The sequence below is a fragment of the Natrix helvetica genome, assembly GCF_964273705.1.
Source record: "Natrix helvetica genome assembly, chromosome: Z".
Classification (NCBI taxonomy): Eukaryota; Metazoa; Chordata; class Lepidosauria; order Squamata; family Natricidae; genus Natrix; species Natrix helvetica.
Window position 1 is genome coordinate 58076276 of NC_138554.1, and position 19205 is coordinate 58095480.

General features: G+C 38.7%; 1 protein-coding gene across 1 annotated transcript in view; it reads left to right on the forward strand.

Annotated features, from left to right (window-relative positions):
* Nucleotides 1–15885: 15885 nt before the first annotated feature.
* The window catches only part of WNK4 (WNK lysine deficient protein kinase 4), a 36976-nt gene continuing 33656 nt past the window's right edge, over nucleotides 15886–19205 (forward strand). The window contains exon 1 of the mRNA XM_081931985.1: nucleotides 15886–16473. Coding sequence (XP_081788111.1) covers nucleotides 15913–16473 — 561 coding nt within the window. The 5' untranslated portion in view covers nucleotides 15886–15912. The remainder of the gene's footprint in view (nucleotides 16474–19205) is intronic.

Genomic DNA, 19205 nt, shown 5'->3' on the forward strand with positions numbered 1-19205 from the left:
AGTCTGCCTTTTGAAATTACCTTTGAAGAAAGTCTGGCTTTATATTATCCCCCCTGAAGGACTCTTGGAGCCTCTCCTGTTACGTGGTCTTTCTGGATTTGGACTATTTAATTATTATTTTTTGAGTGACTTCTTGGCTTGGAACTGTGACAGAGGGTTAATTTTCACTTTTGGATTTGCCTGTCTTCTCGGACTCGCTCGGCTGCGCACTTCACAGTCGCCATTTCTTTTGCAAAAGATTTGTACTCTTTCTGAACTTAGACAATGGGGCCCAAAAAACCACCTACAGGCAAAGCAGCCTCAGCACCAACTTCTACTGCATCCAGTCTAACGATTCAACAGATAAAATTTTCATCATTTTACAAGAAAAGACTGGAGAGAGTTCAAAAGATTTATCTGTTACTCAAATGTTTCAAGCTATTATGCAGGGACAAAATGAGTTGAAAAAGGAGGTAGCAGATTTTAGAGATGAGCTTAAAAGTGTGCAGCAACAAATAACAGAAAATAAACAGAGAATTGGTGTCTGGAGGAGGGCGCGGCTGGGCTGGGGGAGGAGGTTAAGGCAGTCCAGAAAGGGAATATAGAATTGGAAAATTTTATGGCAAAGATAGAACTTGAAATAATGTCCTTCTTTCTCAGATTCCAGAACCTACCGGAGACAGAAGATGAAGATGTTAAGGATATTATGAGTACAATTTTAGCAGAATATATTAAAAGAGATAAAGAACAGTTGTGATGAGATATGGATCTGGTTTATAGGATTAATTCAGCATATGCCAGAACACATAATGTTCCAAGGGAAGTACATGTTAAATTTCTTAGGAAGACCACGAGGGATGAGATTCTAGGGGCTCGGAGGGGAGGACCACTAAAATATAAAGATAAAGAAATTGCCATTCTTCAGCAAATTCCAAAAAAATAAGAGATAAGAGGAGGAAGTATTCCTCCTTATCAAAGAAATTATATAATAAGGGAATTTGGTTTAGATGGTTATTGCCAGAAGGAATGCTGATCTTCTGGGAGGGAAACAGAATTAGAATTAACACAGTTGTGGAGGCAGAGGCCTTCATTAAAAAGGACGGAAATATAAGAAGTAGTGAAAAAGGTGACAACACACAAGACATGAAGGGGGGAGGGGTTGCGGCTCCGCCTGGGGACGGGGGAGGGAACAATAATGGAAAGACTCAGGTCACAAAAATAAATACATTCTAATTGTTGATATATTAGAAAGTGGCAAAAGAGATGATTGAACATATGGTTGATACAATGTATAATAAGATGCTGTTTCTGCTTATCTTTTATCTTTTGTTTTTTTTTCTGTAAAAAGTTGTGAGAATTGGAGAGATTCCTACCTCTAGCACGATGGAGCTTCCCCCCAAAAAAAATTTGTATACCCTTTCCCCCAAAAAAGTTTAAAAACCAATAAAATTCTTTTTTAAAAAAGTTTACGACCACAACTATGCTGGGGGGGGGGCTCTGGATTCCTGCCACGGTTACAGGCATTCTCACTCGTATCAATTGGAGCTCGAGGATGGTCAAACCTGGAGATGGCACATTGACCAACTCCATGGCCATCTCCCAATCCAATCTTAGGAAGCCAGAGGTAACTCCTGCATGAATTAGCCAAAGCCCTACCCAAAAGGAGCACGAATTCACTCCTTCCACAGAAGTCTCAAGCCTGAAGATACAGGGTTCTGGGCCGCAGCAAGTTCTGAGCGAACCGATTCCAGAAACTCCAGTCACACCCTGTGGAAAGTTCCAGGAGCTTCCACCAGGTGAAGCCAGGGAGATAATAGGTCCATCCGACCTGACCGAAGATCCAGCGCCGACTGAACTGTGCAGGTCTGGATGAGTCACCAGAAAGTCCGCCTACCTGTGTGACTACGTCACAAGCTGGACAAACCCAACTAAGAGGGGAGGGGTGTTACATACTGAGAATCAGTATAGTAGTTTATGTTAGAGATGTAACCCTAGTCTTGGGTTGGCAATATATATAAAAGCCATGATTGAAATAATGTATCTGCCACTTTAAATGCTCAAGTGAGATGTGATTGGATGCTGTTGCTTTAATCAGCCATAAGAGGGAGTAGGAACTACTACTAGTTGTTCCTGACTGCCCCTGTATGTTCTCCGTGCTTGTTATTGGGGTTGAATGCTGTGTATTGGATGGTGGCTACTCTGTATGTTAGTTACTTGTCTACATGGTGAATCGTGAGTTGAGCATCTGTAAACTAACGTGTTGTATCATAGACTGTGTAAATAATTCAAGACTACTTATTGCTTGTTTTGGAGAATGTTTATCCTACTTTATTTCTGTTAATGCAAGTAAAGTTATCCTTGTTTTAACTTCGGCGGATGTGATCGATAGCATGTCTATTCAGCAGCACATTCCTTGCTACCTTCTGCAATTCAACTCTAGTCTCCAAAAGGAGATATACTTAACAGTTTCCACCAAGGTCCTCTGTCCTGGCAGGAACAGTATTCAAATCTGATTGGTTGAAGGGTCTGACAGCTCCCTATCAAAGGGCTGCTGCCAGACAGAGTCTTTGCTGGATTGTACATAGTTGCTACTTAATAAAGAGCTGCTGTTGCTGAAGTCTGAGTCTGCCTCATCCATTCACCTGATCTAACAGTTTATATACTAATTAATGGATAAACTATATTTTTCAGGAAGCCTTTCTAAATTAATGATTTATGAACAAATGCTATGTCTATATACTAGAGCAGTGATGGCGAATCTATGGCACACGTAGCACGTGGAGCCATTTGTCAGGGCACGTGAATGACTTCCGGTTTGCTCAGAAGGTTGTTTTAAGCGCTCCAAAGGCTTCAGGGAAGCCTCCGGACAGTCCCTGAAGCCTCCGGAGGGCCTCCGGGGGGTGGGGGAGGCTCTTTTCGCCCCCCCCCCAGGCTCCTATAAAGCCTCTGGAGCCTAGGGAGGGCAAAGAAAGCATATAAAAATGGGGGAAGCGCCTTTTGTGCGTGCATGCGCACTGGGGGGGTTGTGCATTGCATTATGGGTGCAGCACTCATGCACACGACCCTCCTGCGCTCCCCCCACTTGTGGCACGTGAGCCAAAAAAGGTTCGCCATCGCTGTACTAGAGATATATTCAACAAATTACAAATACCTTGCCTAGACTATTTTCATTAACTGGTTTCAGACATCCTTTTTGATTTTATTTTATTTGCATTCTGTTAGATACCCATTATATCTGGATTAACATGCCCAATAAATAATTCTTGGTAAATGTTATTAAATCTTCACTAAGAATTAGCTACTAATATTTTTTTCTGGAAAGTCTCTTGTGGATTATTTCTATTGAAAGTATTAATTCCATCAAAGAGGTACCCAAATTGGATTATTTGAATGAATTACCTAATTAATTCACTTTATTGATTATGTGAGTCATTATCAATATAATTTTCTAAGTGACAATCTATCCATAACATGTTTTTCCAGGTCTCCTAATGGTGCCCCCATCACCACAATAACTAAATCTAATCACCGTGCTGTCAATCTTTACCAGGGAGCTGGGGTTTTGCATAATGTACCCAAAATAGGATAATTTAACTTTGGTCATTTGTACCTTGAATGAGAATTCTGAGTTGATTTGTTCAATGATCCATTGGTCATTGGTTTGGAGTTTTTTTTCTCCACTGTCCACAGTATTCTCAGGAGTTTTCTCCAACACCAACTAAATAAATAAATATATTCAATATAGGTTAATAAAATTGTAGCTCAACCTAGTTGAAATAAAATGGAGAAGCTTTGTCAACTGTCAGGTCAAATAGCTTTGAATAAGTTTTGTAAAGTAGTTTATAGTCATCATAATGAGTATGCAGCAGAATAATTTAGGAGGGATTTCTGTTCTGTAACTCAGTAATTACATTGACAAGAGAGTTCTTCTAGAAGACCTTAGTAAGTAAACAATTAGGATGATACATATTTTCTTCTGAAAACATTAAGCCCCTGGAGCAACATTTTATAGTGGCTTTGGAAATTCACTGGATTCCAGTACAGCTGTTTTACTAAAGTCAGGTTATCTTTCTAAAACTACCTTTCGCTAATAGTTTATTTACAATATTCCGGATAGCTAAAAATTCTAAAAGTTGTTCAAAGGCAATGCTCTGCTGTGCAATATCCAACTGACAAGTAATGGAGCAGTGGATTTTCTAGGAACACCCAGGCTTGAGGCCTATACATTATTCTTGTCTGTTATGGTATCCTACCTACATTCTTCTCTATTGTTTAATTTATTAAACATCAGCCAGGAGTGGAGAATAGAACTATTGTTTCTTAGTGATTAGCCATAGGAAAACAATCACCTTGATCCTCATTACCTTGTCCCATCTTGCTTTTTCCTTGCCCCAACTATTACAAGTTCTGCCCTTCCATATAACCTCCAGGGTTTTACTACCATGAATATAATCTTTTATTCACCAATGATATAGACGTTAATATAGATGTGATATAGAATGAAGAATATTGACCTTGACATGCTTCCCAACGTGCTCTCTATTAATGAGAGTACATTTGGCAATACCTCCTTTAGCACCTTTCAGGCCTCCTGCCCAACTAGATCTTTTGGGTTTTTAGAGTCTCCAATAGAAGAGAATATCTGTAGCTCTAGGTGGAACTGTGGGATTATTGGTATGCTCTGGGTGTTGTTTGCTTTTAGAGTCTTTTGATTTTTTTTTAATGAATAGCTAGCATCTGCAAATGAAAGAAACAACCTCAGGAGCAATCTGTATTTCCACAAATGCCTGTAGGCTCAACATACATTGTGAAAGCATTCTTAGAAAATAAATGTGAGTGGTTGCAGCCCAGTTTTATTTGGAAGTACACCAATGTGCAAAAAAAAAAAAAAGAAGGTAAGTAGTAGAGAGAATCTAAGAAATATTTTAAAAATGGGTAGAGGTAACTCTTGCCAGTTGGTTTTCTCATAAATGGATTGATAGACAAACATTTTGTGTGCATGCTGTTAACAAAGAACAAATATTCTAGGTGCATCTACTGGACCAAAAGAATAATGATCGAAGTTGTATAAAGGAATCCCTTCAAATTACTGTCTAGAGTTAACTTACTAAAGAGTAGTAGGAATCATGGGGGGGGTGGGGAGAATCTCCCTGAATCTTATACTAAAGCAGGTTGTCAAGATGTTATAACTATTGATAGCATCAAAGCTGCTGAAAAATCTAGAATAACCAATAGGGGCATAATTCTATCATTATTTATTATTTGTGCTAGATTGACTGGTAAGATCAGTAGTTGTTAATTAAATCTAATATGGGTGCGTTAATCATGGCATCCAAGCTGAAACAATTGTGAACAAGATTTTTTTCATTTTCATGCTCTTGAAGCTACTTAACACTGAAAAATGTAATAGTAAAAACTTATTCCATTGAATTTTCTCCTGATATATGATCAAAGATGGGGGTAGCTTGACATAATGTATGTACAGTTTTAATTTTTATGTCCTGAAAAGCCACAACTCAGTCTCATTAATCTAAAACTCATAGAATTTATAAAGGATATACACTTAAGCAAATCCGAACCCCAAAAGAATAGATGTCTCAAAAGTACTTTTTCCTTCAAAAGCAACTGGACTCCATCCCACTTTGAGGTAGAAGAAAACATTTCACTTCTCATCCAAGAGGCATTAGAGATGAATGAGAATGAGATGGATGAGAAGCAAAACATTTTCTTCTTTTTCACGGAAAAAACAGTCCAATTGCCTTTGGGGAGGGGGAAGCACCTTTGAGGCAACTATTATCTAATGACTAAGACTTTCCACAGACAAAAGAATAGAAATTATCCTCTTAAATCAATTGGTAGTTTCTCATCAATCTATGTTCTGCTCTATCAAGATGACTCCGTAGTTTTGAAGATCATTTATTATGCCAAATGGAAGATCCAACAGGTTCCTAACAAACCTAGCAGACAACTTTGTTTCCCAAAAAGTAGAGAAGGGAGCAATGGGATCAGCCATATTGGACCTAATTCTCACTAACAGAGATGAAATGATAGAAGGTGGTGAAGCTACAGGAACCTTGGGGGGTGAGTGATCATGCAATATTGGAATTCAACATTATGAAAGCACAAGCAGTAGAACAAAGTCAAGTTAGAATCTTCGACTTTAAGAGAGCTAATTTCAATAAACTTAGTGCTTGGGAAGGATTCCATGGATGAGAATCCTCAAGGGGAAAACAACTCAAGAATCTTAGGAAATTTTGAAAAGTGAGATTATAAAAGCCCAGTCTAGCATAATACCAATGAAGAAGAAAAATAACAGCTCTCAAAAGAAACCAGCATGGCTGCATAAAGAACTTTCTGACAAATTGAAAAACAAAAAAGACAAGTATAAAAAGTGGAAAGAGAGGCACATTACTAAGGCAGAATATCAGCAAATAGCCTGAGCTATTTGCTGCAAAGATGAGGAAAGGTAAGGCTCACAACAAACAAAGGCTTGTGACAAAAGTAAAAAATAACAAAAAAGTTTCTTTCAACATGTTAAAAACAAGAAAAAAGTCAAGAAAACAATTGGTCCTCTGCTGGGAGAAAGTGGCAAGAAGGTGACAAGCAACAGGGAGAAAGCAGAACTACTTAACTCATTTTTTTGCATCTGTCTTTACACAAAGAGATAAAACAGTCCAACCTATCAAAAACAGCATCACAAAAAACAGATTAGGAACACAAATTAAAATAGGGAAGAAAATGATAAGTGAGCACCTGTCTACCTTAGACGAGTTCAAATCACCAGGACCAGATGGATTACACCCCAGGGTTCTGAAGGAACTGGCAGATGAGATCTCAGAATCACTGAACTGTATCTTTCAAAGATCCTGGAGAATTGGAGAACTGCCAGAGGATTGGAAAAGAGCTGATGTAGTTCCTATCTTCAAAAAAGGAAATAAAATAGATCCAGGAAACTACAGACCTATTAGCCTGACCTCAATACCAAGGAAGATTCTGGAAAAGATAATAAATCAACAAATCAGTGAACACCTAGAAGCAAACAAAGCAATAACCAAAACCCAACATAGGCTTGTCAAAAGCAGATCATGCCAGACTAATCTTATTGCGTTCTTTGACAAAGTGACAAAATTAGTGGACCTGAGGAATGCTGTTGATATAGTTTACTTGGACTTCAGTAAGGCTTTTGATAAGGTAGACCATAACCTACTACTAGATAAAGTAGAAAAATGTGGATTAGACAGCATCACCACCAGATGGATTCATAACTGGCTGACCAACTGCACTCAAAGTGTAGTCCTCAATGGAACTGCATCTGAGTGGAGGAAAGTATGCAGTGGGGTATCCCAAGGTTCTGTTTTAGGCCCAGGACTCTTCAACATCTTCATCAATGATTTGGAGGTGGGGATAGATGGGGAACTCATCAAATTTACAGATGACACAAAGCTGGCAGGAATAGCCAACACTCAGGAAGACAGGCTTAAGACAAAGAAGGATTTTGACAGACTTGAACATTGGGTGCTATCTAATAAAATGAAATTCAATGGTGAAAAGAGTAAGGTTCTACATTTAGGCAAGAAAAGCAAAATGCACAGGTACAGTATAGGTGATACCTCACTCAATAGTAGTAACTGTGAGAGGAATCTTGGAGTCCTAGTGGACAACCATTTAAATATGAGCCAGCAGTGTGCAGCAGCTGCCAAAAAAACCAATACGGTTCTAGGCTACATAAACAGAGGGACAGAATCAAGATCATGCGACGTGTTAATACCACTTTATAACACCTTGGTAAGGCCACACTTGGAATACTGCATCCAGTTTTGGCCGCCACAATGTAGAAAAGATGTGGAGACTCTAGAAAGAGTGCAGAGAAGAGCAACAAAAATGATTAGGGGACTGGAAGCTAAAACATATGAAAAAGGGTTACAGGAATTGGGTATGTCTAGTTTAATTAAAAGAAGGACCAGGGGTGACATGATAGTAGTGTTCCAATATCTCAGGGGCTGCCACAAAGAAAAGGGAGTCAAGCTCCAAAGCACCCGAGGGCAGGACAAGAAGCAATGGGTGGAAACTAATCAAGGAGAGAAACAATCTAGAAGTAAGGAGAAATTTCCTTAACAGTTAGAACAATTAATCATTAAACTTGCCTCCAGAAACTGTGAATATTCGCTCCAACAATGGAAATTTTAAAGAAGATATTGGATAACCATTTGTCTGAAGTGGTGTAAGGTTTCCTGCCTAGGCAGGGGGGTAGACTAGAATACCTCCAAGGTCCCTTCCAACTCTATATTTCAATGAACCTGGAAAAAATTCCTTTATCTGTCATAGCTGTGATCAAATAAACACCAACATTCTTATGATAGAAAAATGCTTGTCAGATTACCTCTAACACAGGACACCTTGAGAAAAATGAGCCAAACTCTCCCTGCATCTCTGCAATTTTAACTTGTAGCATTGTTTTCAGGCTGGCAGGTTTGGTCTTGGAAAGATTTGTTCTTTTGCCTCACACACTCATTTTTCTTTTAAATATAAAATTTCATACTCCTGCTTTTTAAAGGTAGGATTAATAAACCACATATATCTGATTTGTTTCTGTCACAAAGCTTCAAAGAGAGGAATGAAGTTTTTTAAAGGAAGTATTATTTGATTGAGGAAAAGATTCAGAATCAATAAGTAAGCATCTTATAAAAAGGTTCTTTGTTCAGGTTAAACATTTCTTCTATAAGCTGTTCAGAGACACCTAACATGCATTTTAAAAGCTTGACTTTTGCAAGGGAGTTAAATAAATGTCCACGTGTTACAAGGGAACTGCTGATTTTCCATTACCCACTTTAAAATTTGGCCACTCTGACTGGCAAGGAACACAGGGTACAAAGTTCTTCCTTCACAGGACCCTTGCCTGTTTGAGTTGCAGATTTACCATCTAAGATATCCAGATAACTAGCTTTGTTGGAAAACTAATTGCAGCAGAAAAGGAAGAAGCAACAAATCATGTTTGAACTCTGGTCTCATTGACAAGGTGTAGAAGGGGAATATCTTTTGCCTGTGAAACATGCTAGAACAGATCAAACTTTGGATCTGTAAGTACAAAGAGCTGTGCAGAGATGGAGAATTATGATCTTGGTCAGGGGGAAAGCGGAGGTGCTGATACAATACTTACAGAACCATAGGCTCTGTTCCTTTATACACAGGATATTCACAAATAATGTCGAGAATGGCTGCTTATCTAGACTGATATTTCTCAATCTTGACAATTTTAAGGTATATGGACTTCAGTTCCCAGTATTCCCAAATACACTGGCTGGGGAATTCTGGGAACTGAAGTCTACACATCTTAAAGTTGCCAAAGTTGGCACACATTAATCTAGACTTGAAATGTGGAAGCATAGTTAACATGGGACAGAGCTTTAAAATCAGGCAAAAAAGATTTTAGTGTGCACAAGGAACTGTGAATCTGAATATTAGATTGCACAAAAACTAATATAGACATCACTTATGAAAATGATTGCAATATGTGATGAGAAGCATGTCACCAAGGGTGGAAGCTGAGTCAAATGGAGGAAGCTATGATGAAAAATGAATCAGCTGACCTACAGCTGATACTACTGGCAGTAGGTGGAAGTGAGCAATGAGCAGTATATATATTTTTAATAGTATATAGTAATTTTTGGAAAAATAGTAATTATTTTGACTCAACAATCTTTAACATTTTTTTCAAAGTCATCTAGGAAATTGATTGAACTGAGTGAAAATGGAGACATGCTTCCCAAAACATAATAAAATTAAGTGTTGCCTTAATACATTGATAAGACCCAAGTCCTTATAATATTTAAAGTATTTTTTTTTATATTTCAGGTTGGAATTTTGCAACATTTCCAACTTTGCACTTTTGTAGGAAATTTACTAAAGAATTTGGAATAAAAAAGCTACAAATAATAGGCTGCAAGTCCTCCCACTGCAAAAAGAACAGGTAGGGGTTGTATGATATGTCATAAGAGTCCACCATATGCTGGATCGTGGATTTATATTCAATGGCTTGCTTTCCCAAGGCCAATCTTTGCATAGCTTAGTGTTTTCTTTTCTTGATCAAAAAGATTGTTACACATTTTTAGTAAGAGAAAGTGAAAGGGAGTGTTAACGGTGTTAAATGGCAATTCATTCCATTTCACTGTCCATTATGCTGTAACAATAAGCATTATAATGTAATAAAACTACCAGTAATTAAATTTATTTCTGTTAGCAGATAAAGGTATATTTATTTTGGGCAATCTACTGAAGCAAGTCCAGAATGTTTTGGAAAGCCCAACACTAACACAAAAGTTTTGAATCACATCAGATTTGTTTTTAGAGGGTGAAAACAGCCATTTTTAATACTGCCTGTTCAAGAAAAGTCCCATTTGTTCTGTAAAATTCACACAGTTGTTATTACTTCAGATAAAATTTTCTATGGCTGAAGTTAGAACTGAGAGCAAATAAAAACAGACAAGGGTTTGATTTATTATCAGATAACTTGCTGTCACCCTTTTAAAAGTCATTGTGATTTCTTCTGAATTTAATCAGGCAAAGCTTTTCTTCAATACAAAGATTTAGTCCACAAACGTGATCATAAAGATTAATTCCCCTGAGCATATGCAGAACAATTTTTTTTATGCTAAACAAGAGTCGGCCTCATAAGATTAGGAAACAGGTTTCCACAGTTGTAACTTTCCTGCAGATTTGGGTGCTGGGCAAATGCTTTTTTTGTTGTTGTTGTCATCAGTTTTGTTCTGTATGTTTCAGGGCCCATTACCAAAGTGCCATGAACTATGTCTCTTCTCTTTAGCAGGGAATATTTGGTGAATTAGAACAGAGCAGGCCATTCAGCTCCATTCCTCCCTACTTCTTCCTTCCTCTTATCGTGGAAGGGTAACAATTTGACCTTAGGGAATTGAAAATTAATCCCAGGCACAGTTGCTATTTTGAGTAAATACAGTTTGGTGAATTAAACAAACCAACAAGGGTTTTCATGATAAAGTCTCCTGTTGTCGTCCCTCATGCCAAGATTTATTCTTCAGATCAGCCACTCTTAGGGATTAGCTCAGGCTACTTGTCTGCTAGCTGAAAGCCAGTAATAACCATAGATCATAAGTGAAACTGGCCAACACCTGGAACTGGATGCTTTGGGACATAAACAGCACCTGTCCTCACAGCCATTCGAGGCTCTTAAGCCTCCAATTATGAGTGAACTGGGCACCTTTGTATACCTTTGAATATATACGTGCATCATTCCTTTCCATAGAGTTTGATTCAAGTAAGTTAATATAACATTGGATAACAGAGGTTGATATAATTTGGTATGTTTGCCTCAGTCTCAGGAAGCCCAATGACTGGCTGCTGCAGCTAAGGATTAACTGCAAACCAGGATGTGAAGCCATAATTGGAAATGGATTTGGAAATCATGGCTTGGATTAATCTTGGTAAGTCCAGGACTAAGTGAAATTTGCTCTAAGAAAGTAACGACTAAATAAATCAATGAAAATAAAATTATTTTGCTTGTTTTCACTGTCACTCCTCTTCATTGTGGGAAGTAGTTTGGATAATTTACCCATCCCTTTAAGGAATGGAAGTTTGGGGAAGCTAAACTACTTCAGCTTCAACCACAATAATACATGAGCAAACAATAGATACAAACTCAAAGTAAATTGCTCCAAACTCGATTGCAGAAAATACAACTTCAGCAACAGAGTGGTCAATGCCTGAAATGCACTACCTAACTCTGTTGTTACATCCCCAAACCACCATAACTTTAACCTAAGACTGTCTACTGTTGACCTCACTCCATTCCTAAGAGCTCTGTAAGGCATGCTTGTGCATAAGTGCACAAGCATGCCTAATGTCCCTGTCCTATTGTCTCCAAGTTTGGAGAATCCAAAGAAACTTCATCATTGTACACTTACTTTCTCCCTCTAGCTAGAAAAAGGAGAACATTCTCCAGACAGGAGGTGGTTAAGAATAATTGTTCCTGCTTTCTCCTGCAAGAAAAGGGGGACTTCATTCAGGGAGAAGGAGCAACAGGGAGGACAGGTGAAGGGGCCTCCATAATTTTGTTATATTTCAGCTTTATGAATTAAATTACTTAGATGAAGTAAATCCAAAGGGACACAAATTAAATTCCTGCTCAGTCATAAATATTATTTGGTGACCCAGGCCAGCTTCTTGACTTTATCTAGCCTTATGCTTGTAAAAAAAACAGAGAAAGAAGAATATACAGTATCTGAAGAAAGTAGCTAAATGAAATGAATGAATTGGGCATTTCTCAATGGTGTTGCAAAGGGTTTGCCTCATAAGTTTCAAATATTGATATTAAGTATACCTGGAAGCTGCATTCCAAGTTCTTGTTCTTCTACCAGATATTGGTAGCTAAGCCTTGCTTTCCTTCAGACTTTTTCCCTCCTCTTTATTTTTTCATACTTTCTGTGAAGTTTGACTCTGAAAAGAACTCTAATGTTATCCGAACTGGAGTCAGTTTATTCCAGTAAAACATAATTCAAAACAGGATTTGAATAAGACACAATAGCTGGCTTTACATATTATGCTAACCTATAAATGTTGGTTTATAGGCCACAATAGTTACATTCACACACTGTCCTGTACAAACTACATTATGGTTTAGAGGAACATGTGAAATCATGACTAATACAACAAGCAAGTATCTCCATAGTCTGCAACTAAGGAAAGCCTAATAAGATCAGGCAGATAACAGAGCAGAAAAGCTCTCATTTGTAATCCATAAGCAAAGATGATCACATTCTCCAAGAATATCATTAAGATAAACTTGCTTGTTCGCCATTTCCTCACCTTTGAAATCTAAAATAAAAGATAATCCATTATATCTCATGAAAAACAACAGCATAATTAATTTGCATTACCAGTCCAACAACCCAGTATTTATATTAGCAGTTCACTCCATGAACAATTAGTAGTGGTGACAGTAAGAAAAAATTTTTAATTAAAAGGACAAAGAGTTTACCATCCAAGCAGAAAAAGACTCCCCCACTGGTTAGCTTTAGCATTTTTGTTCTTATTTTGCTTCATAAAGATTCTCCTGGTCTGCTGCTTCACTGAATGTTTTTGGTTTGCTTTTTCTCACATTTTTTTTCCTTTGCTATGCAGTCATACTTATATCTCTGTTCTCACTTGTTAACCTATTTCACTTTTTTTCTGTGTGTTCTACTCTCCTGACAAATCTCCAAAGCATCTCTCTGCCTTCGCAAAGCCTGGCCTGTTCCCAGAACAAAGTAGGCCGTTACATGATCATGTCTTCTTATGCTTATAATTTCATCAAGGTCAGGTGCGGTCACATAGTTAAGCACGAAATGAAGGCTGAGCATACAGCTATGTTAAAAGTGACCCTTCACACAGTTGAGGGTTCTCTGAATGACTGTACTTACTTTTAAAGTAAATCATCGCTTCAGGCCAGGGGGTGGTGGAGGGGGGGTGGAATTTGTTCCCAATCCAGGCTGATGACAATTCTCATTTGCATCAATGGTATGGTTCCTGTTATTACAAATAGCAGGTGTTGTTTAATATCTCTTTGCCTCTATGCTAGTCTGAAAGCATTTTTTTAAGTTGCTAATATTTTTTTTAAATATTCAGTTTTCAGCCTTCTTAAGTTAATCAAGGAAGTAAATGTCAGAATGCAGTGTGCCCCAAAGAGAAAGAAGTGTTCTGCAGATAAGCAGATAAGGCTACGGGTGGAGGAGGAAAATACACCTGCAAGGACAAGGTGATCCTCCTACAAAAAAATAATAATTGTGAGTTGCAGCCAGTATACTACAAAAGCAACTTGAATGTAAAAATAAGGATTACTAAAACAGTCAGATATAACTAAGCGAATACTAATTATAAATTATAATATACCCATCGTAAATCATTTACTGAACAGTATCCATTGAGCATCACACTACTAAAAATCCCCACATTTTCAAATGCTTTGAAGGATTAACGAGGCAAAGCATTTCTTTGAAAAATATATGATCAGTTACAGCAATCTCAGGAAGAAGGAACGACTTATGCGTTCTTTGGTCTTCTGCCTTCAGTTCTCTCTCATTTTTGCATTAAGCTACAGCACAAATGCATATAGTCAAGGCTATGGTTTTCCCAGCTGCAATGTATGGCTGTGAAAGTTGGACCATAAGGAAGGCTGAGCGCCAAAGAATTTAAGGCCTTTGAACTATGGTGCTGGAGAAGACTCCTGCGAGTTCCTTGGACTGCAAGGCAATCAAACAGGTCAGTCCTAGAGGACACCTGACTGCTCTTGGGCCAGATCCTGAAGATGAAACTCAAATACTTTGGCCACCTAATGAGAAGGACTCATTGGAGAACAGCCTAATGCTGGGAATACACAAATACACTTTTGCAAAAGAAGAAGGGGACAGCAGAGAATGAGGTAGCTGGATGGAGTCACTGAAGCAGTAGGCATGGGCTTAAATGGACTCCGGGGGATGGTAGAGGACAGGAAGGCCTGGAGGAACGTTGTCCATGGGGTCGTGATGGGTTGGACATGACTTTGCAACTAACAACAGCACAAATACTTTGAGCAAGCTGAACCAGGTACCACTAAAATTGGTTAAAAAGAAATCACTGTGGAAATTGAGAAAAAAGTCCTTTATAATCCAATTGGTCTGATGCCACATAGGCAATTAATGGAATTAGTTCAGCTAAGTGTAATGTAGGATATATTGCTACAGTAGACTCTTCATCATTAAGAGATTCAGTGGGGACTACCTTAACTGGGGATTTCCATGACATTGTAGACCAGAAAGAAATACAACAATCTCTCTTTATACACTTTTTGCATCCTGCATCCCCATTCATATATGACAGGATAAAGCTTCTGGGATGGCTTTTGAAGCAGGAAAAGTAAGCCACAAAAGAATTACATACAAAAAATGCATTAACAGTCAAGTTTCAATTTGGAGTTAAGGAATCTATTATCTCAGTTCTACTATAGAAAAGATTTCTATCTGAAGACATTATGCCAGCATTTCATTAAAACAGAAAACTTTTGGTACAATCTTGAACAAACTGTTACAATTCAGCTTCATCTTTCATTTGTTGAGGAATAGTATCTAACTCACATTCATGGATGAAAAATAACAGTGCATATCACTAAACTGCAAAAAGGTGAAGCTTGTTGGTAGTCGTTCCTAAGAAGCAGCTTTGGCTTGGGGGGGGGGGGGACGACAACAGGGATTGCAGGTGCATTTGCATATATTTTTAGGTTTGAAATCAGCTGCAATGAAAATAGATTGGTAAACTCCAATCCTGTTTTTAAAAAGCAAACATTTTGAGTCATTCAAGTTTATGTCGTCTCATCAAAAAGTCAAGGCATAGCAAAGAATACAGAAATTTGCTCTGCCCACAAACTTTTACCTTCTGAACTGCCATAAAACTAGGAAAATATGAAGGCAATGACGATCACAATGCAGTTGGCCCCATTGACGCACTTGGGATTTTAAGAGCCTTTTTCATTGAAAGGCGTTTTCCCAAAGCAAAAGTAGCACATTTTGCATTTCTATTACCCATTAAAAAAACAGCAGGAATGGCGGCGGTGGCGGCGGCGGCAGCAGCAGTAGCACGATATCCCGTTGCTAACCTCTTGCTACCCTCGAACACACGAGTTACTGAGCTTAAAGAAGGTTCTTGGAAGGGTACGCGCTTCCAGCCCTCTGGGGTGGGCGTGTCGTGTCGGTATAGTGCACTGTGGCTCCCTTGGGGAAAAAAGAGGTAGGCGGCGAGCAGAACATAACAGGTTAGTTAAAAAAGGGGGAGGAGAAAGCAGCGCCTGGAGGGGGGTGGTGCCGCCGCCGAGCGCACTTCGCGGCTGTTTGGCCACTGGCTTAGTAGGCAAGCAATTGCGCTCCGATATAGCGCGTTTTCTTGACTGGCCGTCCGATGTTAATGCTGCGGGCTTCGCACTCGGGCCCGGGTGCCGGAGCGCTGACACCCCAGACTGATAGGATGGACCAGACTAGCTGCGGCATGGATGAAGATGCTGGCCAGGCTGAGGGTCCCCGGACCCTCGGAGTCTCTGGTCGCCGTGCATCAGCCTACAAAATCAGCCGTCGAAGTTCGACCGAGCTTGGATTAAGAAGCTTCGACGGCGAAGATGATGCCCCCGCTGTAGCCGCAGGTCCCGACCCCATGGATTTGGAGGTGATGGAGCCGCTAGCTACAGCTTTAGAGAGTTCTAGGTCTCGAGGTCTCCTCGAGGGATCCGCAAGCAGCGAGAGTTCTCCTGAAGTTGCTTCGTTACTCCCTCTGCTCTGTCTCGCGGAGAGCCGCCAAGATCGCGAACAAGAGGAGAACGAAGAGGCTGAGACCCGGGCCGTGGCCACGTCCCCGGACGGTCGCTTTCTCAAGTTTGACATCGAGATTGGCCGCGGCTCCTTCAAGACTGTTTACAAAGGGCTAGACACGGAGACCACTGTGGAAGTGGCTTGGTGCGAGCTGCAGGTTGGTAAAGTGGGCGTCCCACGTTTCCTAGCAAGCAGGGCTCTGGAGGACCTGGAAGAGATGAAAGACAAAGCTCAAAGTGCGGCTGGCTGAGTCCCCTAGAAATATATTTGGTTGGGGATATGATAGTTTGGACACCTCGAAAATATTTCTGGTTAGGAGGATAGTGAAGAGAGAGGAAGGGAGTGCCTTTTGAATTTGGGGAGTGTTTGAAATGGGAGAAGGGTTATGCCAAATCCTTTTTTCTTGGTAAAGATAGATATATCATAGCTCCATTGTGCAAACAACAATTCAAATAGCAATCATTTTACTGGATTGTGGTTTAGTCAAAGTTTGAAGCATTTACATCCTTGTTTTCTCCATAAAGTATTTGCACATGGTGTATTTGAGTATTACACCTAACACATACATTTTCCTGCCACTTCTAAAATCTTGTGTTTCTGGTTCTTCAATTTATATTGTTACTAGGCTTTTCACCAGTTTGGAGGCAGATTCATTCAATATTTCTCCCATTTTCAAGGGAAAAGAATATTGAAAATATAGTTGTGCTTAGAAGTAGTGTAAAATGAATCTTTAGGCCAGTCTAGAAAACTTTAAACCAAGCTTGAGTCAAAATGAAATACTTTTATTAGAAAGTTACCAATGCTGCCTCTGACAAATTATCTTCTAGAGGAATGTTTGGAGAATTAGAGAAGATGAGTAGATGATTCATGTAGGAAGCAAAGGAAATGTTCTGAAACCAAAATGGGATAATAAATGAGAGCTAGTTACAACCAAGCCAAGTCTAGTTACGAGCCAAGAAGAGGCAGGGACGAGTGCCTGTGGCATTATCTTGAAGACAATTAATAGATGGGCCTCCTTTTGCTTAGTAAGGAAAGAAGACCCTACTTCACATCTCAAAGTTATTGGTTGAACTTCCTTATGTATCTTTGAAAAACATCAGAGAGCATCCTCCTGCATTACTATGGTCTAGTTGTCTCAGCCACTATTGCTAGTTTGTATATGTTTCAAAATAATCTAAGACTATTCTGGAAGTCTTATTGTATATCATTATTACTTTTATTTGTTCAATTATTCATTTTTATAAAAGTGTTTCTCCCAAAGCAATCCAGTAGTGCAATTAAAAAAACAGTACAATTGCCAATCTTAAATGTTAGCTAGGATATACAAACTAAAATTTCTTCCCCCCCCCCTTCTTTTTACAAAAACTTACTGGAAAAATTGTTATCCTGAAAGTGTTCATGCATAAAAATAAAGAGATATAGTAATTGTAGGTGATGTTTTAATTATACTGCTTTTAATTAGCCGACCTTCGGACATAATTACTTCAAACAACTCCCAGAATTCCTACATACTTGTGATGCTGGATTTGATGGGAGTTGTAATCCAAACAACCTGGAAAGTATTATAGTTGGGTTTTTTTTAGAGAAATGTGTACTTGAAGCTTAACTTGAAGTCTTCTGTCTTCAATTTCAAGTTTAAGATCTATTTTTCAATAATGAGGGAATGATCTTCTGTCTGGACTCATGCAGTCACATTTTTTTAGAACTTAGCCCTTTTATCCACCCAGGTTCCAAGACTGATGTCTGATACAAACTGACCTTCCTTTGAGTATTACTTCCAGTAACTCCTGCAGAATGAATTAAAGTAAAAGTATATATTTGCAAAATTGCCTGTTCCCATGGAGTGAAAGGTGCAATTGCCCCTGCTTTTTCATCCCATCAAGATTAGTTTTTAGTTTCCAGGACATAGCACGACAAGGTCAGGGAAAGTGCTAGGCTGGCAGCTATTTTCTTTCCTTTGTTGCCAGAGGAATTAATTCATCAGAGTTCAATGTGACTTGCTTGGCAAGTCATGTGCCATAAAGGTATGGAAGTATATTCCCATAAGTATCTAGAAGTAAATGTTTATTTGTTCATTTATGACTGGGATATATATGATAATAGAAGTACCAGTAGTTTGTGTGTTCTAAGAATAGTAAAAGGAATCCTTCAGGTTGTAGAAAAATAGTTAAGAGAAACATGATAATTTTTTTTCTGAGAGTAGATAATAGTAGAAAGTCTTAGAAATAGAGAAGGCCAAAGTTCTTACTTTTCAACAACATTTTGCTTAATTTTTTGTGGAAAGCTTCTGTAATTCAGTACTGTAAGTAATATAAACAGATTTTTTAAAAATACAATTTCTATGTCCTGTTTATGACGTCCATTTATAGGAGTTCAGCTAAACAGTGTTTTCTAAAGTCAGATAATTGTTTAAAACAGATATAGCCACCTAATTTGAGTAGTAAACTCCAGTAGCAAATCCCAATTAAGTTACTACAACTTCCATCATCTACAGCTGGTGGTAGTTATGCTAAATGGCAGCAGCTGTAGTCAATCAAGTCTAGACAGCAACCAGGATAAGAAAGATTGATGTAGCTAATTGGATAACTGCAACTAAAAAAAAAAAAGTACAAATGTGAAGCTCAGCCTTGACTTCTCTCTTTTTCTTTTCTGCCACTTTATGACTTCTTACAAAAGTGTTTGGTTCTTCCAGCCCCAAAATTCTTGCTTGCCCAATTCTTGGCAAGCAAAGGTAACTTTCACTGAGAAGTTTTACAGTATCTTCTCAGTTTTATCCCGTCATCTTCTTGTTTTTTCCTTCTGCTATATGTTATGATTTCTTAAGTTCCTGCTCCTTAGCTCAAGCACTTTGGACATCTTTTCCATTTTCTTTTTCTCTAAAATTCATTC